This window comes from Sprattus sprattus, assembly GCF_963457725.1.
Source record: "Sprattus sprattus genome assembly, chromosome: 18".
Lineage (NCBI taxonomy): Eukaryota > Metazoa > Chordata > Actinopteri > Clupeiformes > Clupeidae > Sprattus > Sprattus sprattus.
Window position 1 is genome coordinate 20,228,408 of NC_137916.1, and position 25,684 is coordinate 20,254,091.

The 25,684-nt window shown below is 44.7% G+C and overlaps 1 protein-coding gene across 1 annotated transcript in view; it reads left to right on the plus strand.

Moving 5' to 3' along the window:
* tbcd (tubulin folding cofactor D) overlaps positions 1-25,481 on the plus strand; it is a 36,649-nt gene extending 11,168 nt beyond the window's left edge. Inside the window, exons 14-39 of the mRNA XM_080856544.1 lie at positions 140-296; positions 9,516-9,573; positions 9,676-9,705; positions 10,287-10,372; positions 12,723-12,803; positions 12,960-13,033; positions 13,252-13,369; positions 14,004-14,064; positions 14,296-14,318; positions 14,510-14,541; positions 14,693-14,755; positions 15,071-15,147; positions 16,172-16,253; positions 16,640-16,758; positions 17,156-17,247; positions 17,725-17,865; positions 18,562-18,645; positions 19,321-19,479; positions 20,033-20,171; positions 22,960-23,081; positions 23,261-23,338; positions 23,511-23,600; positions 23,741-23,828; positions 24,252-24,361; positions 24,709-24,793; positions 25,333-25,481. Of these exons, the coding sequence (XP_080712670.1) occupies positions 140-296; positions 9,516-9,573; positions 9,676-9,705; positions 10,287-10,372; positions 12,723-12,803; positions 12,960-13,033; positions 13,252-13,369; positions 14,004-14,064; positions 14,296-14,318; positions 14,510-14,541; positions 14,693-14,755; positions 15,071-15,147; positions 16,172-16,253; positions 16,640-16,758; positions 17,156-17,247; positions 17,725-17,865; positions 18,562-18,645; positions 19,321-19,479; positions 20,033-20,171; positions 22,960-23,081; positions 23,261-23,338; positions 23,511-23,600; positions 23,741-23,828; positions 24,252-24,361; positions 24,709-24,793; positions 25,333-25,347 (2,264 nt within the window). The 3' untranslated portion in view covers positions 25,348-25,481. The remainder of the gene's footprint in view (positions 1-139; positions 297-9,515; positions 9,574-9,675; positions 9,706-10,286; positions 10,373-12,722; positions 12,804-12,959; positions 13,034-13,251; positions 13,370-14,003; positions 14,065-14,295; positions 14,319-14,509; positions 14,542-14,692; positions 14,756-15,070; positions 15,148-16,171; positions 16,254-16,639; positions 16,759-17,155; positions 17,248-17,724; positions 17,866-18,561; positions 18,646-19,320; positions 19,480-20,032; positions 20,172-22,959; positions 23,082-23,260; positions 23,339-23,510; positions 23,601-23,740; positions 23,829-24,251; positions 24,362-24,708; positions 24,794-25,332) is intronic.
* The last annotated feature ends 203 nt before the right edge of the window (positions 25,482-25,684 follow it).

Genomic DNA, 25,684 nt, shown 5'->3' on the forward strand with positions numbered 1-25,684 from the left:
GTTGTGCTTTATTATGGTTTATTAGTGAACGATGAAGACCGGATATGTTCTGTTTGCAGCATTGAACCTGATAATGGTTTATCATATCTGTCTATCTGGTCCCACTGATGCTGATGTAGTTTGTCATGTCTGTCTATAGTGGTCCCACTGATCATAAAGGCCCTGACGTATGATGAGAAAAGAGGAGCCTGTAGTGTTGGTTCCAATGTGCGGGACTCTGCCTGCTACGTGTGCTGGGCCTTTGCCCGGGCCTACGAACCTCCTGAACTCAAGCCCTTTGTCAACCAGATTGCCAGGTAAGACTCCCATCACATCTAATCAAATTCTCTACAGTTCAGTCTCTAAAACAGGCTGTTTTAAACTGAAAGTAGAACTCCTTTATTGTATTATTATGTCTTATGTGACCCACCATGGCCAAACCCGTCATAATGCCCCCAAAATGAAAAAAATTAGATATTTAAAATAACTTAAGCTGATTCTTCAGATTGTAAGGTATAAAATAGTATTGATTTGATAAAATCATCTTGAGAAACAAACATGTTTTTTGTGTATTTGAATTTTGCCTGTCGCCACCAAACTTGACAAAAACATGAATTGGAGAAAATGCCCTTTAAGGTTTCTAGTCAGTTCCCCTTCAAAGGTCCATAGCAAAGAAACATCTAGAATAAAGAGATCTATACATATGCTTTGAGGAAACATTATTGGAAAAAATGATATTATTTAGGCCGTTACTGTCAATATATGTATTTCAAATGCAGGAAGAGTATTAACAGATAGCCATCATGGCACTATCAATATGTGGGCTTCAAATGCAGGAAGAGTATGAGCAGTTAGCCATCCCCTTCCCTGAAAACCAATCATTAACTTATTAACTAATCAATCATTCAACTTGTATACGTCAAACATACTCTGTTAAATGCCGTTTTATTGGAAACATTTTCATATTTCAACATTCATTTCTTCGTTTACAACCAAATATGGTAAACCATCTGTGGCTAGAAAATACTCTAAAAGCGGACTACAAGCACTTACATTATTCTTGAGATCTAATCTTAAATCATCACAAGGCTCTCTGTTGGAGAGTAACTAAAAGAACATCCAACTTGGGTGGCTCTGTTGACCCATCCAGAACCATTCTGACAGTCGCTGTGGATCACGTCTGTTCTCTTAGATAAGGACAATGGAATGAATTACTGTGTGTCAAGCATAGCCCAAATCCACAGCCCTCATATATACAGTGCCACTTGAAAGTATGTGAACCCCTTGAGCAGTTAAGAGTTTTCTGTTGTTTTACCATGATTTTTCAATTTTTTTCATCACCAATTTTCCATACTTACCATACTTTAAGCGGCACTGTATATAACGGTCTTCTCTTGTGCAAACTTGTGTTCTGTGGATATTTCAGTTGCACACTGCCCTGTCTGTTTACATATATATTCTTTACCTCACTTAGGGCCTGATTTACTAACATTGCGACCGCAGCTTAATCTGCGCCTTTGCCAAAGCGCAAAATACCGCAAAGTGTTTTGCATCCTATTTATCAAACAAGAACGTCGTCTTGTCATTAGCGCCTAACCCCGCCCATTAGTGTTAATAGTGCCCGCTAAAATAGGGTAGACATAGCCTGCGTTTTCCTGCCACCATGGATGATGAGTTAAAATTAGAATTAGAGCTTTTGGTTGAAGAGGTTACAGCAAACTAACCCGGGTAAATATAGAGTCTCATAAATATTTTTCCGTTTAGCCCTCCCGTCCACTAGGGGTGTGCCAAATAATCGTCATGACGATGCATCGCGATTCTAATTTTCACGATCTACTGCATCGATTGTTGACGCCAAGTATCGATTATTAATTAAAACATTTTTTTTTTTAAAAAACATTTTTTTTTTTTTTTAATTGCATGAATGGTTGGCGAACATCAAGCATTTCCGGCCGCGCGATACTGCGACAAGTCATTCATAAACAAAACATGCAGTGTATCCAGTAATAATAATATTTGTGTTAAGTAACCTCCAAAAGTCGTTTCAATAAATACAGCTATGTATGAACTGAGTTGCTTTGAGTTATCAATTGAACACACTATCCAGATCATACACAGCCAGTCAGCCACTGGTAATGGCTTAATTTTTTTCTAACAGTGTTCAGTGAAAATTCGCAGTGCATCGCAATGCATCGCAATAATTCAAGGATCGCGATGCATTGTGATAGAATCGCATCGTGGCATGTGAATCGTGATACGAATCGAATCGTGACTTCTTTGGCAATACCCACCCCTACCGTCCACATTAAAAGTTGTGATCACTTTAAGTTCATGACTGTCCTTTATTGGTGAGCTGATTTTGGGAAATTAAACTTTTCAATGAAAATTGAGTTTCTGGGTTGCTATGTCTACCCCTCAGTGTGCGTGCAGCTTCATATTAACGAGTTTATGTTCACAGGTTCATATTTACGCATATTAACAGGCAACTGCTAACTTTTAAGATGGTTCCCTAAGCTAGAGATAGCTAGGATAGTTAATAGCCAGGTTAACTCCCCATAGCATCCCGTTTGATACTCTGGTAGGAATACACGACACCTCTTACTTTAAAACGGTGTATTCCAACACTGAAAACTATGCTTTTCAAAAACGCTGCCCTCGGCGGATACATTTGTAAACTGGACTTGTACTGTGGACAGGGCAGGGGAAACTGAAGTTCAGACGTTCGGTTGCCTTGGCACTTATTTGGGTTATAACGTCAAAATAAACATGGAAGGTGAAATGAATATGCTGCTCTGGCTCTACAATTTGGAAATTGGAAAAGTGTTAGTCGTGTTGGAAATATTATTTCTGCACGTTGTCTTTGTCTGTGTCTTAGCCTTGCTCTAATAATTGCTGCCATATCGAAGTTTTCAGACTCAATCAAAACGCGCTTCCTGGTTAAGATGTGCTTTTAGGAGGCGCATAATTATCCTGCAAATTTGAGACGCACTCTCGCCAGGCAGTTTTAGTAAATACCACGGAATACATCATTAGGCGCACTTAACGCCTCTCCTCCCACCTCTTGTCGGCACACACCCATTTTTTTCTTTTACCCTCCCAGCAGCGGTTATCTGCGCTTCTACTCAAAAGCGCCTCCTTTGTAAATACGGTTTTATGTTTACACCCGCTATTTAACGCCTGAAATGGGTGCAATCCTGTTAGTAAATCAGGCCCTTAGTAAAGTATGATTGCCACTATACTGTATTTTTCCAACTATAAACCCCATCGTATATAAACCGCACTACAGTATTTTATGTAATGTTCTAAAACAAACTTGTGTATTGACCGCACCTGTGAATTTATTAAGTGGTATGGTGTGAAGGAATGGACACTGAATGATTAATTTGAATCGTTGATAGATCCCCAGCCAACCACTGAATTAATGTGTTTGAAAAGGGCAAGGGGAGGGTAACTTCACCTCCTTCATTCATTACATTGGAGTAAGCCATTGCTCCACTGATGTCCCATTATTTCTCTGAGGATTGTTTAATGTCTATGTGTGTGATCACTCTGAACCCAAGACTGCCTTTTATTGGTGAGCTGAGAAATTAAACTTTGCTTCAGGTTATTGGATTCAATGCATTGTCATTGCACAAAGAACAGGTACAGAGGCAACAAAATGTAAAGGTTATGCAGCAAATCGTGTTAATTGGTTGCCCAGTTGCTATGCTAGCTAACAAGCTAGCTATCTAAATTAATCTTTAAAATATCCCAAAATGAGTTCCATTTGCATGATGTGATGGCTAGTCATCTAGCTGATGTCTGATAGCTGAACAGTCTCCTCAAAATTATAACAGGAAAAGGTGAAAACCCTCATGGTGCCCTTCATATTAACATGAGTTCATATTCACGTAATATTAAAATTAGTTCATATTACACACGCAAGCAACTACCTAGCCTGGATGCCAGACCGAACTTAGCCCCGTCCACAAAATTTGAGGTTGGGAAGTTCGGTCTGGCTCTGCTCCGTTGGGGAGAAATTATCAGAAGGCAGGATTGTGCCAGACCAATCAAATTGTCAGGGCGGGCTTTATACGATGATGGACAGATGACCAACCAACGCTTGAGTTGAATTAACGGTAGATTTGAAATCGTACCAAGATGGCGCCGTCTCGGGAGTGATTTAAGCTATCTACACAACTTTTTTATGTCTACATTGACTCGGTTAGTTGTGTATGTGCAACACGAATGTTGCAAGAGTATTGTAAGTCTTAACTGAAGCTCTATAGACCTATTGTTAGGTTATTGCTAACGCTTAGACCAAAAATCCATTGAAACACATAGTAGCTAGCTAGCCTTGCTGCTAATAAGTATAACGTGAGCATGCATACCTCACAGATATTGAGAGCTCATTAATTTTGAAAGAGGAACAGAGAAACACGATCAAGGCATTTGCCGTCCTTCCTACAGGATCAGGTAAAAGTTTAATGTATCAGATGGTCATACTACGTTGCTCTGATTGGTTCTATGTATCCCATTGAGCGAAGAGGCATTTTCTTTCCTGGTTCGTTGAAACACGCCCCATAATCACAGCTCAATGGAGCAGTATCAGACTCATATTCTGATTAGAATTATGAGTATGACATCGTCAGGCTAGCAACTACCAACTGTTAAGAGGGTTTTTCGCGTTAACTAATACATTCATTTGTATATACAGCCGCGGAAAAAATTAAGAGACCACTTCAAAATTATCAGTTTCTCTGGTTTTACTATTTATTGGTATGTGTTAAAGTAAAATGTACATTTTTGTTTTATTCTATAACCTACTGGCAACATTCCTACCAAATTTCAAATAAAAATATTGTCGTTTAGATAATTTATTTGCAGAAAAATGACAATTGGTCAAAATAGCAAAAAAGATGCAGTGTCTTCAGATCTCGAATAATGCAAAGAAAACAAGCTCATATTCATTTTTAAACTACACAATACTAATGCTTTAACTTAGGAAGAGTTCAGAAATCAATATTTGGTGGAATAACCTTGATTTAAAATCACAACTTTCATGTGTCTTGGCATGCTCTCCACCAGTCTTTCACATTGCCGTTGGGTGACTTTATGCTACTCCTGGCGCAAGAATTCAAGCAGCTCGGCTTCTTTTCATGGCTTGTGACCATCCATCTTCCTCTTGATCACATTTCAGAGTTTTTTTAATGGGATTCAGGTCTCGAAATTGGGCTGGCAATGACGGGGTCCTGATCTGGTGGTACTCCATCCACACCTTTACTGGCCTGGCTGTGTGGCATGGAGCATTACCCTGCTGGAAAAAACACTTCTCAGAGTTGGGGAACATTGTCAGAGCAAAAGGAAGCAAGTTTTTCTTCCGGGACAACGTTGTACTTTGCCTGGCTGAGGTTTGTAAAAGACCATAAGGATTGAACCAAAGCTGACTGGAGGTCCCTAAGTTCGTCTTCTCTGATGAGTCCAATTTCACAGTAGGTGCAAGACTCTGTGGCTTGTAGGCCTCTCCAGGTCTCAGTCTAACCATCAGACGACCATGTGATGGGCAAAGCTGAAAATTGGACTCATCAGAGAAGACGAACTTAGGGACCTCCAGTCAGCTTTGGTTCAATCCTTATGGTCTTTTACAAACCTCAGCCAGGCAAAGTACAACGTTGTCCCGGAAGAAAAACTTGCTTCCTTTTGCTCTGACAATGTTCCCCAACTCTGAGAAGTGTTTTTTCCAGCAGGGCAATGCTCCATGCCACACAGCCAGGCCAGTAAAGGTGTGGATGGAGTACCACCAGATCAGGACCCTGTCATTGCCAGCCCAATTTCGAGACCTGAATCCCATTAAAAAAACTCTGAAATGTGATCAAGAGGAAGATGGATGGTCACAAGCCATGAAAAGAAGCCGAGCTGCTTGAATTCTTGCGCCAGGAGTAGCATAAAGTCACCCGACGGCAATGTGAAAGACTGGTGGAGAGCATGCCAAGACACATGAAAGTTGTGATTTTAAATCAAGGTTATTCCACCAAATATTGATTTCTGAACTCTTCCTAAGTTAAAGCATTAGTATTGTGTAGTTTAAAAATGAATATGAGCTTGTTTTCTTTGCATTATTCGAGATCTGAAGACACTGCATCTTTTTTGCTATTTTGACCAATTGTCATTTTTCTGCAAATAAATGATCTAAATGACAATATTTTTATTTGAAATTTGGTAGGAATGTTGCCAGTAGGTTATAGAATAAAACAAAAATGTACATTTTACTTTAACACATACCAATAAATAGTAAAACCAGAGAAACTGATAATTTTGAAGTGGTCTCTTAATTTTTTCCGCGGCTGTATAAGGTACCCCTAGAGGAGAGCAGTAAAGCTATCATGTGTGCGCTGACTTGGATTAAGAGAAGCCTCCTAGGCTTATAGGCTTCTGAAACTCTTGTTTATTACCCTTTAAACAGGTTTTTTAAGCTTCTGGGTGTATCAGCTTGCGTGCCAGCTGCTTCATGTGTTGTGTTTTTACCAATTCAAATAATTTGCTGGATATCAACACTGTCTGCTTCAGGGGCAGCCAGTGGCATTGATGATATAGGCAGCTTCCTAGGTTTAAGGGGTTGTTGTTTTTTTTTGTTCAGAAATGTGCCCTCTCATGATTAGAGTCACCCTTCTTCTCAGATACTAAGGGCCTGATTTACTAACATTGCGACCGCAGCTTAATCTGCGGTCGCACATTAACGCACAGTGTTTTTCCGCATTTTCCGTGGTATTTATCAAACCAGATCCGCGCTGGGCAATCTGTGCTTACTCCGCCCTTCAAGGCCTGATTTACTAACATTGCTACCGCAGCTTAAGCTGCGCCTTCGCCAAGGCGCACATAAACGCACGTTTTTCCGCATTTTTCGTGTTATTTATCAAACCAGATCCTTTACTGTTACTGGCTCCAATTAGGTTCGGAAAGTCCTGTTTGATGTCTCTAATTTCAGCTATGGCAGTGGGGAAATGTATTGACCAGTGCGCCGTAGCAATGCGTCGAGTACCTGGGTGAATATTTGGCTGAGTGAAGGCTGAGATATACCAACAGCTGATGCTATAACTGTTTGAAATGATCCGGATGTCTATATTTGCAATGTTGTCCGGAGTTTAACAACTGATGGAATGGAATGTGATCGCCGGTTGGAGGGTTCGATGTCGTCTCTGATCTGGTTCAGTAATTGAAGTATTGCGTGGCTGGTTAACCGTCTAATGATTTGTGGTTCGCTTAAATGAAAAAGTGTTATACGAGTTGAAAAAAATATTTATGTGCGCTGTCTCTGTCTATGTCTTCGCCTTGCTCTTATAACTGCTGCCATATCAACGTTTTCAGACTCAATGGAAATGCGCTTCCTGGTTAAGACGTGAGACGTGCGCTCGCCGACAGTTTTAGTAAATACCACGCAATACTAGGCGCACTTAACTTCTCTCCTCCCATATATTTGCGCCTCACGCCCACGTTTCTTTTACCCTCCCACCTCGTTGCGGTTTACACCCACAAAGCGTAAAAATGCGCTTCTACTCAAATGCGCCTCCTTTGTAAATACCGTTTTATGTTTACGACCGCTATTTTACACCTGAAATGGGCGCAATCCTGTTAGTAAATCAGGCCCTTAGCGATAGCCTGTCAAAACATGTACACACCACCAGTGTGAAAATGATAGCAGAAAAACTGTAATTGAGGATGGCTTTAATTTGAGTATTGACCATTGTATCAGCAACATAATGTCACCATCATTCTTAAAATATAATTTTTTTTTTTTTTTTTTGAGGGATGCAGTGGGGCAGAGTAAAATTTTGCCTGGGGCTTCAATGCTGTCAGGGCCGGTCCTGGTCTGCTATACATGTCTGATGAAATAAATTCCAAAGAACTGTAGGAATTCTGTCGCCAAAGCTTGGCAAAGTTCACCCTGGCAACACAGAATCCACACGGATTACTGTTTTTAGTTAGTAAAGGTTGCATCTTGTCTTCTTTGATTAGGATTAATGACTGCTGCCCTTTTCTTACTAAAAGGTTTGTTGAACCTGTTCTTTGGCCAGTGCTATTGTTTCTTGTTCTGGTGAGCGATCGCCTCAGCTGGCTGCACCTGATACCGATGGTGCAATGCAATTGTGTGCATTGATGGGAACGGGCTGTCGTCAGCCTCTCACTCGCAGATGAAGCCACAGCCTAGGGATGTGCCGCGCCTTTGGGCGAGACATGAGGCCCAACCGTCAGAGTGCGTGGAGTGTAGCAAAGTGAAGTGCGAAGTGAAATGAAGTGCTGCCGTAGGCTACGCTACCCTAAGCAGTGCGGCATGGCACAGCGTGGCTTGTTCAAGCCTGCAGCTGTCTGACGGTGCACAGTCCAAACTGCAGAATCAGTTATTCAGATTCGACAAGCACCACACACACACACACACACACACACACCCCTAACTAATGCTCCGCCAGGTTTCGTCTGTGCTGTCGCCAGTTTCGATTGCCGTTTTGGCTGGGAAAGCTTGGACGTGCTCAGTCCTGTTGCGGTTTCATCAGCACCTCGCAGCACTTTCAGCGGAGTGACACTCCACCTGTTGTTCTTGGAAGTGTACGTGCGCGCACAGACATAAAATACATGCTCAGGTCGTCTGTACGCTATTCAGATGACCGCCATGCAGACAAAAGCATTGCTAACGCTGTGTAACCGAACTGGTTGTAAGGGCCTGATCCACCTTTGCCCTGTGGGTGAACACAGCAAGACAACTGTGACCGCATGGATGCCAGTCTCCGATAAGCATCAGTGGCTATCTTTTGTTTTGTTTTGTTTTTTTGTTCCTTGGGGGCCCATCGAAACTGGTATAGCTGTGTTGAGACCCGCAGGGTGGAGAGTCACCGCGGACCTTCCTTGGTGGGTGGCTGCCATGGTGGGAATGCCTCGCGGGCACGTTCTCACACACACACACTCACACTCACACTCACACTCACACTCACACACACACACACACACACACACACACACACACTCACACTCACACACTCACACACTCACACACTCACACACTCACACACTCACACACTCACACACACACACACACACACACAGCCTGTCAGGAGAGGAGGAGTGAAACAATTCAGAGAAAGAATTACAAGAGTTGATGATGATGACCAAGATGGGTTTGAGTGGGTGGCGTGAGACTTGCTAACATTATATCATTAGAGAGTTATTATAAGGGGTGCAGGTTAACGTCTAAAAAGCTGGTTTCAAAAGAACCCCATCAGGTTTGGCAGTTGTGTGGTAGTGGCATTAACTCGCTCAAAGCCAGTAATACAATCTCAGTAACAAGTTATAATATGAATTAATTAAGGACTGAAACGCTTGAAGCAAGTGAAATAACATAAAAAATCAAACATAATAAATGCCTGGTAAGAAGAAACATCTTGTAAGGCAAAAAACAAACATATATTGCCTTGATTTAAGATATTTTATCTTACTAAGATTTCAATTTTTGCAGTGCATGGGCCATGTTTCAGTCCTCTTTAATTGATCTCTTTCTGTCTCCTCAGCGCTCTTGTGATTACTGCTTTGTTTGACCGGAATGTGAATTGCCGGAAGGCAGCCTCAGTAAGTGCTAAAATGTCTTTGAGGAGAAGCAATGCTTCTGTGATTGATTCCATATTTTGCAGTGCCACAGTTTCTCACCTCCTCTCTTACTGTCTGTTCCAGGCTGCTTTTCAAGAAAATGTCGGCAGACAGGTGCGTGGATGAAATATATTTTTAAATAACGAAGTTTATTGGGTTCGCAAATCAAATCAGAGCCATGTTCAACACTGGCTTCTGAAGACTGAATGTATCACTTGCCATTTATCATTTGGATTGAAAGATCCTGCCTGCCCCTGTTTCTGTGTAATTCTTAAATCATTACATGAAAGACTCAAGTTGTTAGTTTAAGGCTCCTAGATCTCTTGTCTGAACATGTCCGTTACAAGTGGCACACCAAACCCAACCACTCTCACAGAACCGACTGAGCAGGATTGCTATATATTGTCTTATACTCCTTCCCCCTCATCTTACTCTCAAAAGTCCGGAATAACCTGCATGTTTCTACTTGGCTAAACGGACACTTGCCAGACAAACTGCCCATACCTCTTTCAGTCAGTCTCTTACATCTAATATTATGTAATCGTTCATGTTCTTTTTCATTTCACATGATAAACCCTGAAGTCCTGTTATTCTGTTCTTGTAGTCGTGTTCTTGTAGTCGTGTTCTTGTAGTCGTGTTCTTGTAGCCGTGTTCTTTTAGTCGTGTTGACCCAGTGGTTGTTTTCCTCTCCACAGGGCACGTTCCCTCATGGTATAGACATCCTAACAGCAGTAGACTACTTTGCCGTGGGAAACCTAAACAACTGCTACCTGTCCATCAGGTGAGATGGAAACGGAGACGGAGAAGGATGGTGGAGACAAGTGAAGCACTTCTCAAGCGACCAGGGGCCTCGTGTACAAAGCCTGTCGTAGAATTCATACTTAAACGTAGAATACGCCTCTGTGTACGAACCAAAAGAATGTAGATGTAGATTTAGATAACAATGTGAAATTCTACCTCAGCTCTCGCTGTAAATTACGCTTCAATGTTAGTCGGGTTAACCACATCATATCGAAACTTTGTGCACCTTGCTGACCTACGGATAATCCTGTCCCATCGTGACAGGTCTGCCAGGTCCTTCCTAAATGCCCCTGTTGTCCAGTGTGGTAAGCACTTGTAAGAGTAACAGGCAATTGTATGACACAGCATCCCACTTTAAAGCCGGACCCAATTCAGCACAGAGTTCAAAGAGGATAGCTCGAGGAAATCTGAAATGCTTGATAAGCTAGTCATCATCAAGGGACAGTAAATCATTGCCGTCTCGAAATACACATTTCCTTTTAAATTTAGCAATACCCTCTAATAAGGCTCAAGCTCATAACCAAATTCATAATGGTAGTAGTTGCACTGTATAGCTTCTAAGTGTCGCCAGCTGACTAAAACCATTAAAATTGTGCCTATACCAAACATGAAGATGTACTCGATGTCTGTACATGGGGCCCCAGGACATGCAGGACGTGTGATAAAAGCACTCTGACCCATGAGCCACTTTAGTGCCCCCCTCTGATGTTGGGTGTCTGCAAAGGTGTTAAACTCTTAATTTGTCTATCGGTGAGTAGCTTCCACTGAATCCATCTCTTCCAAGTCATAAAGTGCGTGATAAAAACAGGCCCAACCAGTTTGGAATTGTCACTGTGTCGCGCCTTGTCGTTTTGTCTCAAAACAAAATAGCAATGCAAAAACTGCTAGCCTAAAGGTACATACTACGGAGATCTTTGCGCAACGAATCCATATTTGCATGTACGCTTAATCCTTTTATCTTGATTTTAATGATTTAAATCCTATTCCCATCATGTGCAATATACAGCCGCGGAAAAAATTAAGAGACCACTTCAAAATTATCAGTTTCTCTGGTTTTACTATTTATTGGTATGTGTTAAAGTAAAATGTACATTTTAGTTTTATTCTATAACCTACTGGCAACATTCCTACCAAATTTCAAATAAAAATATTGTCATTTAGATCATTTATTTGCAGAAAAATGACAATTGGTCAAAATAGCAAAAAAGATGCAGTGTCTTCAGATCTCGAATAATGCAAAGAAAACAAGCTCATATTCATTTTTAAACTACACAATACTAATGCTTTAACTTAGGAAGAGTTCAGAAATCAATATTTGGTGGAATAACCTTGATTTAAAATCACAACTTTCATGTGTCTTGGCATGCTCTCCACCAGTCTTTCACATTGCCGTTGGGTGACTTTATGCTACTCCTGGCGCAAGAATTCAAGCAGCTCGGCTTCTTTTCATGGCTTGTGACCATCCATCTTCCTCTTGATCACATTTCAGAGTTTTTTTTATGGGATTCAGGTCTCGAAATTGGCCATGACAGGGTCCTGATCTGGTGATACTCCATCCACACCTTTACTGGCCTGGCTGTGTGGCATGGAGCATTGCCCTGCTGGAAAAAACACTTCTCAGAGTTGGGGAACATTGTCAGAGCAAAAGGAAGCAAGTTTTTCTTCTGGGACAACGTTGTACTTTGCCTGGCTGAGGTTTGTAAAAGACCATAAGGATTGAACCAAAGCCGACTGGAGGGTCTCCTAGTTCGTCTTCTCTGATGAGTCCAATTTCACAGTAGGTGCAAGACTCTGTGGCTTGTAGGCCTCTCCAGGTCTCCGTCTAACCATCAGACGACCATGTGTTGGGCAAAGCTGAAAATTGGACTCATCAGAGAAGACGAACTAGGAGACCCTCCAGTCCGCTTTGGTTCAATCCTTATGGTCTTTTACACACCTCTTTAAATCAAGGTTATTCCACCAAATATTGATTTCTGAACTCTTCCTAAGTTAAAGCATTAGTATTGTGTAGTTTAAAAATGAATATGAGCTTGTTTTCTTTGCATTATTCGAGATCTGAAGACACTGCATCTTTTTTGCTATTTTGACCAATTGTCATTTTTCTGCAAATAAATGATCTAAATGACAATATTTTTATTTGAAATTTGGTAGGAATGTTGCCAGTAGGTTATAGAATAAAACTAAAATGTACATTTTACTTTAACACATACCAATAAATAGTAAAACCAGAGAAACTGATAATTTTGAAGTGGTCTCTTAATTTTTTCCGCGGCTGTATGTTATAGTTCAAGACTTTATGACTTTAGTTTTGTCTGTTTCTTCCCCCAAAGTGTCTATATTGCAGGATTCCCAGAATACACCCGGCCCATGATAGACCACTTGGTGGCCATGAAGGTCAATCACTGGGATGGGTGAGGAGTTTGGTTTATTATGTACTCACTGTGCTTTATCTAGGATCGCATAGTCGTGTTGTGTCGTGTCGTGTCGTGTCTAAAGGCGTTGTGTTGCTTGGTTGTTTGTGTGTGTGTGTGTGTGTGTGTGTGTGTGTGTGTGTGTGTGCGCTACAGGGCAATCAGAGAGCTGGCCACCAAAGCACTCCATAACCTAACCCCCAAAGCACCAGAGTACATGGCTGACACGGGTGAGGCTTAACGCTTTCCTTTGTTATGTGGTGTTGGCTCAGAGGCACTGCATTGTTCTGTTTTTTTATTTTATGGGGGTATTTATATTGACAGCTTGACAGGCATGTTCTTCTTTATTAGCGCATGTCTCTTCTTGAATGTGCCTTGCCTTTTATTTTTCCCACAGTTAGTTGTGTTAGTGTGTGGAGAGTAATGTAGACTTGCATTGTGTTTCCAGTGCTGCCACATCTGTTACCCATGGCAACAGGGATGGATCTGCATGGTCGCCATGGTGCCATTCTGGCCTGTGCTGAGATCACCCATGCTCTCTACAAGCTCAGTTCCCAGAACAACAGGTGAGCACACACATGTTTAGTAATACAAATAAAAAGTAAATATATTTATTTATATATATATATAATATATAGTGAAAGTGAATGTGTATCAACACCACATGAGCTTGTCCACTGATCATGACTGTCCCAAGCTATGTCTGTTCAAGGCCTTATGTTCCTTAAAATAAAACTAACAACTGAAGGCACCTAAGTGTAAGCCCTGAGTGAACTGCCCCAAGGGTGGAATTAGTCTTGCCCGAGGAAAAAAAGCATACATTCTTCACCTTTACAGCACATGCACTTATGCAGCATGGATACACATGTACCTACATAACATACATAAACATGTATTATTGCAGTATGCAACATGCATAGACTTTTCCCTTAAACATATACCGGTGCAGCATACATACAAATAAAAAGCGTATATCCCAGTCACAGTTGTCTCTTTGTAAAATGTTTGAACTTTCGTGTTGAGGAAATTTCCTTGAATTAATTCCCTGTGAGGTTTAGACCATACAGAATACATACACATGGTGCAGTACTCAGAGTAGCCCAGAGCTGCTGTGTGTCTTGGTCCGAGGACAAGATGATCTCCAGACGGCCATGAACCCTCCTGTAGACTAGAGTTAGTGAATTTGCCCTTTGTTTGCAGGCCTGTGACAGACCTGCTCTCCCCAGACACAGTGGACAGCCTGAAAGGCATTCACCAGAAGGTCAGTGACTCAGTCATTCTTAGTAGTTGGGTGTTCCTCTGGCTCAACTGGAAGAGCAAGGTGTTATCAACACCAAGGTCATGGGGTTTAATACCCCAAGGAGCACACAAACTGATTCATGTACAGTTACAGTGACATCGGATGAATGCATCTGCAAAATGCATATATGTAAAGGCATGTAGCTGGAGCTCACCCTGAGCCCTTTCTGATTGTCTCCCTGCTTCTCCTCAGATCTCAGACAAGAAGCAGTACAGGTAAGCAGCTAATCATGGTCGTGACATTGCCCTAATGAGAACAGCCACTGAAAAGCTGTTCTTGAATGTGTGACGACAGAGGTCGTCGTAAAGGTTGTTGTGTACACCATGGCATTTAAATGGGTATGTGTGTTTGGTTAGACTCAAGAATGTGTCACAGGGTTTTTTTAATTTCCTCTGCATTCTTTCAGGGGCTTCGGTGGCGAGCTCATGAGGCCAGCAGGTGTGTTTGTCTGTCTGTCAGTTATAATAAATCACAATTTACATTTACACCTCATCCTTGTGTTCAAATATTTGTCCGTTAATCATGTAAGTCAAAATGAGTGCCAAAAGGCTGTACTTACCCTTACCTCTGCCCTTCTCTCTCCACACAGTATGTGTCTTGATTGAAAAGATGTCTGTCTCCAAGATGCCTTTTATGGGAGATCCAGTCATTTGTAAGTTGATGTGCACTACTTGCTCATTGACATGGTACTAGCATGTGAGTAGTGTTAAAGTATGGCTGGACAAGATCTATTAGTATGCAGCGTCAAAGGATAAGAGTTGTGTGTTTAGAATGATGCTGGTTTGTTAGATCTTGTTAGGTTTGGTTCGGTTAAGATTAATTTGATCTTGTCTAGTATTCAGTCATTTATTAATGACTGGTCTGTGTTGTACAGGTCTGTGTTTTCTTTTGTTTTAAACATGAGACATTTCTGTGCTGATCCCCTCTGGTTTGATGTGTTGCTGCGTGTCTCTGCTCTTCCGTACAGCGGGGTGGCAGTGGCTGATCGATGACAGCCTGAAGAGCCTGCACCTGTTCTCCAGTGGAGCCAAGCAGGGCATCAAGGTAGTGGAGAGAGAAGCTGAGACTGCACCGTGCAGCCAAGGCTGATGTGTCTCTCGTCTGTCTATCTGTCTGTCTTTCTCTCTCACTCTCTCGCTCTCACTCTCTCTCTTTCTCTATCTTTCTCTCTCTCTCTCTCTCTCTCTCTTTCTCTCTCTCTTTCTCTCTCACTCTCTCGCTCTCACTCTCTCTCTTTCTCTATCTTTCTCTCTCTCTCTCTCTCTCTCTCTCTCTCTCTCGGTCTCACTGACACCCCAGTCAGTCACCCCAGTCAGTCTAGTCTAGATCTGTGACTCTGGCTTCCAGGTCCCTTAGTGTAGAGCTAAGAAACGTGGAGAAGAGTGGAAAACTCTTCTGGCAAGGTTGACACATTTCAACAACGCACATTTCAGAATGGAGTGTGTCTGCTCACACTCGCATGGCAACAATGGATTGCCACTTCCAGTGGATTGCGTCACCTAGATGCTTATGTAAATGGAAGTCCGTCATTCTACTGCAGCGGCTGTGAGGGTAATAGGCCTGAGTTGTAAACACCAATTTGGTGGTGGTATGTTTGGCGCGTGGGTGTAATTATAAAAAAAAAGATGGGAAAAAACAACTCAACCACCCAGGAGCAGGGCACTGGTGTCCCGTTTCCTTTATTTTTAGACCTCATTATTCTAGAACTCAATAATATAGGACTTCAGGCAGTGTTTTGTTTAGTTTTTTTGGGGGGGGGGGGGGGCTGAAAACAAAAACACATTACATGTATTGTCTGCTCTAACCTAATGTCCTGCTAAGTGTGTATTTAAGGTAGGCTAATTTCTAGTCTGTTTATACAGATGAAATAAACTGAATGCATTTTATGAGTGATGAATATGATGAATAGTTTCATATAGGACAGAGTGGTTTGAAAAAAGGGCTTGATTCTGTCTTGATCTCTCTATCTCCTGACGGGGTGTATAACTGTGACTGCAGTTGTGCCTCCGGCACTTGGCTGTCTGCTAGCTTGACTGAGTGCTTCCCTTCCTTCTGTCTCTGTCTTCAGGAGGCTGCTGTTGCAGCTCTGGCCTCTCTCTGTAATGAGTACTATCAGCTGGAGCCTGGGGTGGCTGACACACATATGCAAGGTATGCGTGTGTGTGTGCGCGTGTGTCTGCGTGCGTGTGTGTGTGTGCGTGCGTGTGTTTGTGTGTGTGTGTGCATGCGTGCGTGTGTGTGTGTGTGCATACGTGCGTGTGTGTGTGTGTGTGTGTGTGGCATGTGCAGGTGTACAGACATGAGGATACGGTCTGTGTTACTGGCACTATGCAGGCCTGTGTTAATTACAGCTTAAGAGACAGTTTCTCTTTTCTGCGGTTTAAGCTTAAGTGTGAGTGTGTGTTAAAGAGCGAGAGAGAAATGGTGTGTGTGTGTGTGTGTGTGTGTGCATATTTTTTCATGAATTATTAGTGCTGAGTCTTTAGAACTCTCAATACCATGCCTGTGTGTTCTTCTCTCCCCATAATGAATCCAGAGGTCCTGGTGAGCCAGTACATTGAAGCCCTGAAGAGCCCAGAGGTTCTGACCCGATGTGGCTGTGCTCTGGCCCTCGGCTCTCTGCCCAGGTTCATCATCCGCAGTAAACTCCAGCAGGTAGGACGGCCTAAGATGTCAGATGACCTTGGAGCTCACTAGTCTCTGGCAGGTTTACCACAGCACATATGTCTAGATTGACAGCTAAAATGGCTTTATAGTCTATAGAGCATCATGCCACTGCAATTATGACCATAGACTTTGTGAGACAGCAAAACAACTTAAACCCTCTGCAATCCGAGTGAGACTAATAAAAACTCAATAGCTGAAAATCTCCCTCGGGTTTAGTGGGGTGTTTATTTCTTGTGTTGACATTTACAGATGAGCATGTTATCAGGTTTTGCTCACTGGGGGATTTTAAGGAATGGGGGAATCTTATGGACTCTGTGTGTACATGGAGTTTGAGTTCATGTTTAGATCTCACCAAATGTGTGTGTGATCCATATGTGTGTTGCAGATTGTGGAGGGTCTTCAGCTGGCCTGTGCATTCTCCCAGAAGGCTGTGGGGTTCACTGAATCCAGGAGAGACGCGGCCACAGCTTTGGCACAGTAATTGTCCTCCTCACCCCCACCATAACCCTAACCCTTATCTGCATCTTGCAACATGACCTTGCTTCTGGAGTTATAGCCAAAACACACACACACACACACGCACACTCTCTTTCTCTCTATCTGGCTCTCTTGCTCTCTCTCTCTCTCTCACTCACTCACTCACTCACTCACTCACTCACTCACTCACTCACTCACTCACTCACTCACTCACTCACTCACTCACTCACTCACTCACTCACTCACTCACTCACTCTAGGCACATGCACACACACACACACGCCTAGACCTGCAGGACCAGAATGATGGCATGAGCACTTCAAAACCATTTTTGATAAGTGGTTCCTAAGCAACTTGCTGAGCTCCACTTAGTTTCTCTTTCTCTATCCCCACTCTGTCCCCCTCTCTCTCTATCTCTCTCTCTCTCCCTTTCTCTCTCTCCCACTTTCTGTCCCTCTCTCTGTCTCTCCATGACAGGGTGTGTGTGGCAGTCGGAGTGGACGCTGATGGCTCTCCTGACTGTGTGCTGTGTGCTGGAAACATGCAGCAGGTCTACTCCACGCTTCTGGACTGCATGGGCGACTACAGCACAGACAGCCGAGGAGACGTGGGGTCATGGTCAGTAGTATAACACCCCCACCAAGACACACACACACACACACACACGCACGCTGGTAGAGAGGAGTGCCAGAGGTGGCGCTTTCTTTACCCTTACAATTACACACACACACACACACACACGTGCACACACAAACACATTAAGCAAGTTCACAGTACACCTGACACAAGCACATGCGCACACACACACACACACACACACACACACACACACACACACACTCACAGATACTCAGAAGCTGATACCTATACACCCCGAGGCGGCGCTTACCTGACCGTAGGAATGTGGCCGAGCGGACCGCCGTCTCGCCATCTCCGCTCTCCTGGCGACGCATTCCTACCAGCGCTGCAGAGCTTTAGGAGGCCCCGAGGCAGGGTCCTCCACCCCTGAGCTCCAGACAGACAGCATGCCGGGGATACTGCCTGCTTTAGGCTCACACACCTGTTCGTATTTTGTGTGTGTATGTGTTTTTTTTACTAGTTAAGGGTGTGTTTCTGTGTGTGTGGAAGTGTATGTGCTGTTTTGAAAAGCCATGTTGTAACCATAAGTTGTGTATCCTTTCTGTGTGTGTGCGTGTGCGTGTGTGTGTGTGTGTGCGTGTGCGTGTGCGTGTGCGTCTGTGTCTGTGTCTGTGTCTGTGTGTGTGTGTGTGTGTGTGTGTGTGTGTGTGTGTGTGTGTCCGGTGTGTGTTTTAGGGTGCGAGCAGCAGCCATGACTAGCCTGATGGAGGTGACCCTGCTGGTAGCCACCTCCGCTCCAGACCTCCTCTCCCCTGACATGTAAGCACTCTTTGTGTGTGTATCTGTGAGTATGCATGTGATGTGCATTCGTGTCAGCTGTTTGTTTGGGGCGTGTGTGTGTGTCTTCACGTGTGCATGATGTGCATGTGTGTGTGTTTGTTCACATGTGTATGTGTGTGTGTGTGTGTGTGTGTGTGTGTGTGTGTGTGCACATGATGTGTGTGTGTGTGTGTGTGTGTGTGTGTGTGTGTGTGCCTGTTCATGATATATGTATGTGTGTGTGTGTGTGTGTGTGTGTGTGTGTGTGTGTGTGTGTGTGTGTGTGTGTCTGAGAAGGGCCTGTAAACTGTTTGAAGACTGGGCAAAAAGCACTGAGCTAAGATGCGATAGGTGGAGGAGGAGGACCTCACCAGCGGCACGTAGGGATTATAAGGGATTAGACCACGCTGATGCATGCCTTCAGGCCAGAACTAACCTAGCAACAAAATGTCACACGGATGCCTTTCATGCCATCATTTTAAATCTGTCGTTAACACAGATTATCTCCAGCAGTTCATTTCCTTCTCTCTTTCCCCCCTCCCATATTGTTTTCTCTCTCTTTCGCTCTCTCTCCCTTTCTTTTCGGCTGTCCCTCTCCCCCCCCTCCCTCCTCACTCTCTCCCCATCTTTGTTTTTCGCCCCCTATCCCTCTCCCTCTGGTTTTCTCCTCCGCAGTATCAAGCGTATGATGTGCTGTCTGGCCCAGCAGTCGGCGGAGAAGATCGACCGCTATCGTGCCCATGCCGGCTCCGTCTTCCTGGGTCTCCTGCACAGCCGCACGCCCGCAGTACCTCACATCCCCCACCAGGAGGAGCTCCTGAGCATCTTCCCTCCGTGAGTCTCTGCTCAGGCTCTCCACAGGCGGTCAGGCTCTGCCTGCCTGTCTCCTGCGGCGTTTGTTTACACAGTGTGCCCTTGTCCTGGTAGTGCTCGCTCTCACCAACACACTCGCCAGCACACTCGCCCTCGCACACACTGTCTCACGTGGCAGGTAAGGCCAGTGGCACTCTTCTGCCTGAACTCACAGTGGAGCCAGTGGCCACGTTTTGTTTCTGAACAGACGCAAACACTTAACGGTGTGATCCGAGACCGGTGTAGATTCTCACATTTTTTTTTGCCAGTAAGCATTGACCTGGTATCATGTTAATGCCGAGGTTCAGTAAAACGCTAGGGAGCGTCTTTGTGCTTTCGTCAGTCCTGTGACTTTCCTCACTGTAACCCACTGTGAGTCGTCTCTGCCTTTCTACCAAAATTGCGAAGTTATTTTCCAGGATATGTGTGTGAGAGTCAGAGCTGCTTGTGGTAATGATTCAGCAGTGGTGTGTGTTTTTTGGGACTTTGACCTACATTGAGACAAAGATCTTTGTGTGTGTGCGTGTGTGTGCAGGGATGGAGTCAGCTCTCTGAACTGGAATGCAGCATCACAGGCCTTCCCCCACATCACCCAGCTGCTGAAGCTCCCAGCCTACCAGTACCACACACTACTGGGCCTCTCCGTCTCTGTTGGGGGTCTCACTGAGTCCACGGTACGCCATCTCACACTCTCACACACACACTCAGTGAGTCCACGGTACGCCAGCTCACCCTCTCACACACACACACACAAACACACACTCACTGAGTCAACGTTACGCCAGCTCACACACTCCCACACAAACACACACTCACTGAGTACACGGTACGCCAGCTCATACACACACACATATGAATCAAGTTCACAGCACGCCAGCTCACCAGAACCTTGAGTTTATGACTACACCACAGACACAAGCACTTGTGACTACACCACACCCACTTATATAAACATACATACATACAGTACATACACATACCCACATGCACAAAGAAAAACACGCACATACATCCACACACTGAGCTAAAAGCAAAACTAGCCAAGCTGTCATTGAATGGCAGATTACAGCAAACAAATTGAGCTTTGAAACTGCATTTAAGCCACACCTCCCTGCAAGCCAAACCAAGCAGTTAATCTATTTCGTACTGCCAAAGAAAAGAGAGGAAGAATCAAGAAAGAAAGACATTTAGAAGAAAAAAAACTAGAACTACAATAAATTGCTCATATTTAATATTCTGGTGGGGACTAAACACTTGACCAAGATTTGCAGCCACTGTTAGGAGAAAAGAAGGAAAAAAGCGATCAAAAACACCCGCCTGGTCCTGGCGCTAAACCCCTCTGGGCTCTGCTACTTATTACACAGAGCAGCAGACCGGGAGCCAGAACTAGACTCCAGAGTCCCTGCTGTCCCAATGTGGAGTTCGTATTAACAACCAGCAATAGGGGGCGCTGTTGCAGCTCTGTATCCGGACGTGTGAAGGTTAAATCTGCCAACTTGCAGTGCATTAAGTCAACACTCTGAGGTGGTCAGAGAAGGGTCAGCAGCAAGAGTCGCTCATGTGTTGATGCGTCGTATTCTTTTTTTACTGCATTTATAGCAGGGCACATGAGTGTTATGAATGTAACCAAACCTGATGTTTTTTTTATGAAATTTGTTTTAAATGAAGCCAGATTGGCTTTGAATTCACATTGTGAATGAAAGCGCTCTGGTTGTTCTCCTTCACCTCCCACCTTTTGGGGATTCATCCGCGGCGCAGCCACCCAGCGCAGTTTGTCATCGTGGGGCAGCGGAGGAGTGGGATGCGGCCGGGGCGGACGCGGTCGCTGTAAACGGTTCCGACGCAGGCGACCACAACAGAAAACAATGGGGCCCGGGTCCCATTCAGAACAAATTTCTCTGGGAGCGCTGCAGTGGGATTGGCAGCCGGGCTGCACTGATTTGAGGTCATGCGTTTCAGTGATGAATGAGGCTCTGTGGAGCGTGTCGTCTCTGCCACAAGACTGTCTCTCTCGCTCTCGCTCTCACTCTCTCTCTCGCTCTGTCTTTCTCTCCCTCTCCCCCTGTCACCCTTCCTCTCGCTGTTCCTCTCTCTCCTGTTGCCAATCCCCCTGTCCTTACCCCTCAGGTTTCTTTCTTTCTCTCTCACCCTTCCTTTTTCTGTCTCTCCCTCTCTTCCTCTCTAAACCTCTGAACTACCCCCCCACCCCTCTATTTCTCTCTCATACCCTCTCCCCCCCTCAATGCCTTTTTCTCTCCCTTTCTCTCCTTCTTGCCCCCACACTCTCTTTTCCCCCTCACTCCATCCCTCTCTTCTTTTTTCCCCTACTCCTCTCCCCTACAATCCAGGCTCTCAGCCCAGTAGATATAGTTTCTCTCCCCCCCCCCCCCCCCCCTCTCACATGCTGAAAGCCAAGCCCAACTAGCATGGCCTGGGCCCTCGTGGGGGAAAAGACGTCTGCTCTGATTTGTGGGTGTCGAGGTTATTTTTAACCTCCACTGTTTGTCGACGTAACCAAGAAAAATAAGGTGATGGCCGCTTAATAGGTGCAGAGGGGTCCGTAAAAACACATGTCGATCTGCCAGCAGAGCCTGTAAAAATTCAAATCCTCTCAGGAGGCTCTTCAGCTCCTCATTCACCCCTCCACCACCTCCATCCCTCCATCCCCCTTTCCATTCGGCCGACGGACCCCACGGAGGTGTCCTGAACCCGGCGGTCTGGAACAAGATGGCGCATGTCGGTGCCAAAACCACCGGACAAAAAAGGAGCGGTTCCCACGCATTACAAACGACACAGCGCTGAAAAAGTGGCCCGCTGGAGGCCGGAACATTTTTTGTGAACTCTCTGATGCGGCGCTGGGCCGCTCTGATGGAGCGTCGTCACATCGTCACCGAGTTCTCCCAGCGCTGGGTCTCCTCTCCTCTTCGGAGAGCTCCGCTATCTATCACTGGTGCTGAAGGTCGCTCCTGTAGGTGTTGCAGTCATGTTCAGTGCTCCACGGGGGCGTCTCGCTGCGGACTCTGTTTCCCATCTCTCCCCCTACTTCCCTCCCTCCCTCCCTCGGCCTCGCTGGGATGGAGTTTGGCAGAGGGGGCTTCCTGTTTTTCAACAAGGTTTTATGGAGCACCAGTGATTTGGGAGGATCTCATCAATGCACTCTGTTGCTTCCAGGCACCTCTGTGTCTGTGTGTGTGTGTGTGTGTGTAATGACATTCTCCTGTCTCCTGGGTGGATGAATGGTACCCACACTATGCAGTTTGCCTGATATTGTTTGTGTAGTTCATCATTTATTGTGTGTGTGTGTGTGTGTGTGTGTGTGTGTGTGTGTGTGTGTGTGTGTGTGTGTGTGTGTGTGTGTGTGTGTGTGTGTGTGTGTGTGTGTGTGTGTGTGTGTGTGTGTGTGTGTGTGTGTGTGTGTGTGTGTGTGTGTGTGTGTGTGTTTGTCCTCTGGTCCTCCCACAGGTACGCTTCTCTGCTCAGTCCCTGTTCGACCACCTGAAGGGGATCCAGCAGGACGAAGCCGCCCTTGGCCAGTTCAGTGACACACTCCTGCGCATCTTCAAAGACAACCTACGCAATGACCGGTAGGTCCCTGCTCAAACCTCTTCCCAAAACCTGGGCTAAACATTCAGAACAATTAGTCAACGAACACTCGGAACAGTTCAGTCCACTCCAAAAAGTCTAATGACCAGATTTCAGATAACATTTATTTTACACATTATTTGATGTGTCTGACTGGATGTTATTGTGTCTCCATTCACAGGGTATCAGTGCCTTTACTGAAGATGCTGGATCAGATGTTGGCCAACGGCTGCTTCGACCTCTTCACCAACGAGGACAAGTGAGGACCCGGCAGCTTATATGACAGTACCACATATTGTCCAAAAACTGCCTGTTGAATACATCCCTTAGTGATTTAAATTTGGTTAACGGTCATATTATAGTTTGGTATGTTTGGGGGATTATCAGTAGAATGTGCAAAAGGGTTTATGTGTAATGTGTTTGTCTTCAAGTCATCCATTCTCTGTGGACCTGCTGGCTCTCTGTAAGGAGGAAATCAAGAGGTCCAAAGACGTCCAGAAAATGCGTTCCTGTATAACTGTGTAAGTTTCTGTCCACACTCATTCACACCCATGAAGGCTGAAGATGACTTTTTTGTAACCCTCTGTCTCCCTCTCACCCCACTCCTCCTCTCACACACACACACACACACACACACACACACACACACACACACACACAGGTACTGTGGGATGATCCAGTTCCCAGGCAGCGTCAGGAAAAGTGTCCTGCTGCAGCTGCTGATGCTGCTGTGTCACTCCTTCCCTGTGGTGAGGATGCTCTCCTCTTATCTCTTCTTCTCTCTTCTCTTCTCTTCTCTTCTCTCTTCTTCTCTACTCTTTTCTCTCCTCTTCTCTCCTCTCCTCTCCCCTCTTCCCCTCCACTTCTCTCCTCTCTCCTCCTCTCTTCTCTCCTCTCTTCTCTGTCTTGCCCTACTATGGGCTGATGCCCACACCCTACAGGCCGACTCATTCAATTACAAAAGGGTTTGATGGACATTCGAGTCGTGTAGAAAATAAAGGATGGCTAAAAATGCATACTATGGCTCTAAACGTCATTGAGGTCCCTATAGGGAAAAAGGACGCTCTGTACAGTACAGACGGTTTGTCTATTCTGCCCTTTCTGATTGTGTGGACTGAATCTGCTGATGAGTCCTGACCTGTAGCTCAGTGCCTCGGTTTGTCTCTGCACAGATCAGGAAGGCCACTGCCGGCCAGGTGTACGAGATGCTCCTCATCTACGACGACGTGGTGGACCCTGCCGTCCTGGATGATGTCATGACCCTGCTTAGTGACACTAACTGGTGAGGGATGTGTGTCTGAGAGACTTTTTTCTGTGCTGGGTGGTTTCTTTGTCAACCCATCTCTCTCTCTCTCTCTCTCTCTCTCTCTCTCTCTCTCTCTCTCTCTCTCTCTCTCTCTCTCTCTTTCTCTCTCCCCCCTCTCTCTCTTTCCCTTTCTCTCTCTTTCATCTGCTACTTATCTGTATGTTAATGTATATGTATGTGTGTGTATCTGCTTACATGAATATATGCTTGTGTATGTATATCTATGTTTATTTATTCATATCTATTTTTAATCAAAGCCTCTTTCTCTCTCTCTCTCTCTTTCTCTCTCTCTTTCTCTCTCCTGCTCTCTCTCTCCCCCCCAGGGAGAGTAATCTAGAAACAGTACGCACCCACAGAAATCAGCTCTGTGACTGGCTAGATGTACCCAGACCCACACGTTTGGCAAAGGTACAGTAGCTCTTTTGGAGCATTCAATGGGGGTTTGTGTATGTGTGTGTTTGTGTATGTGTGTGTGTGTGTGTTTGTGTATGTGTGTGTGTGTGTGTTTAAGTGAAAGGTGTGTGAAGTCCAGATGCTGCATGGCTCATTACTTCCCGGGTAGTGAGCGGAAGAGGTAGGGGTTTCTTTGTGTGTGTGTTTGTGTGTGTGTGTGAGCACATGTGCTGGTGTGTTTTTTAGTGTCGTTATTAGGCCCAGATGTGTGTAGGCCTTTTTCTGCCAACTCCCCTCTCTCACCACACGACTCATTCGTGGAACTGATTTAGAAGGGTGGGGAATGGCGGAATCAGAAACGGCCTACACCAAAACTTGAGCTTCATCCAGTTCAATAACAGTTCAAATGCACCACTTTGAATTTTAATCCCGTTACACCTTTTTATATTAATGTTTTCTCTTTCTTTTCTTCCTCTGCTACCTTCTGTCCATCTCTCTCTCTCTCTCTCTCTCTCTCTCTCTCTCTCTCTCTCTCTCTCTCTGTGTTTGAACAGGTTCCTGTGCAGTAGAGTGGAGTCTTGGTCAGTGGTGTGGTCCGTGGGCGTGATGTAACACTGCAAGCATTGTTGTCTGTCTGTGCTTGTCTGCCTGTCTAGTGGTTGGGTATCCTTCCTTAGATTGTATGAATATGGCTGTCACCATGTTGATCCACCATGTCATGTTTAGAAATAAATTTACACAGAAATTTAGAGTGGTGTTGTTTTTTTCCCTTACTGTCTAAATGTTTGGCTTTGGCATCTTGTTCCTACTACTTTGCATTCAGCTGCAGTCGCAGACCAAGACCTGGTTGAAAAGCACCAGGGAAATGAGATTACTTCCTTACTACTTACAGTCTTACTCTCATAG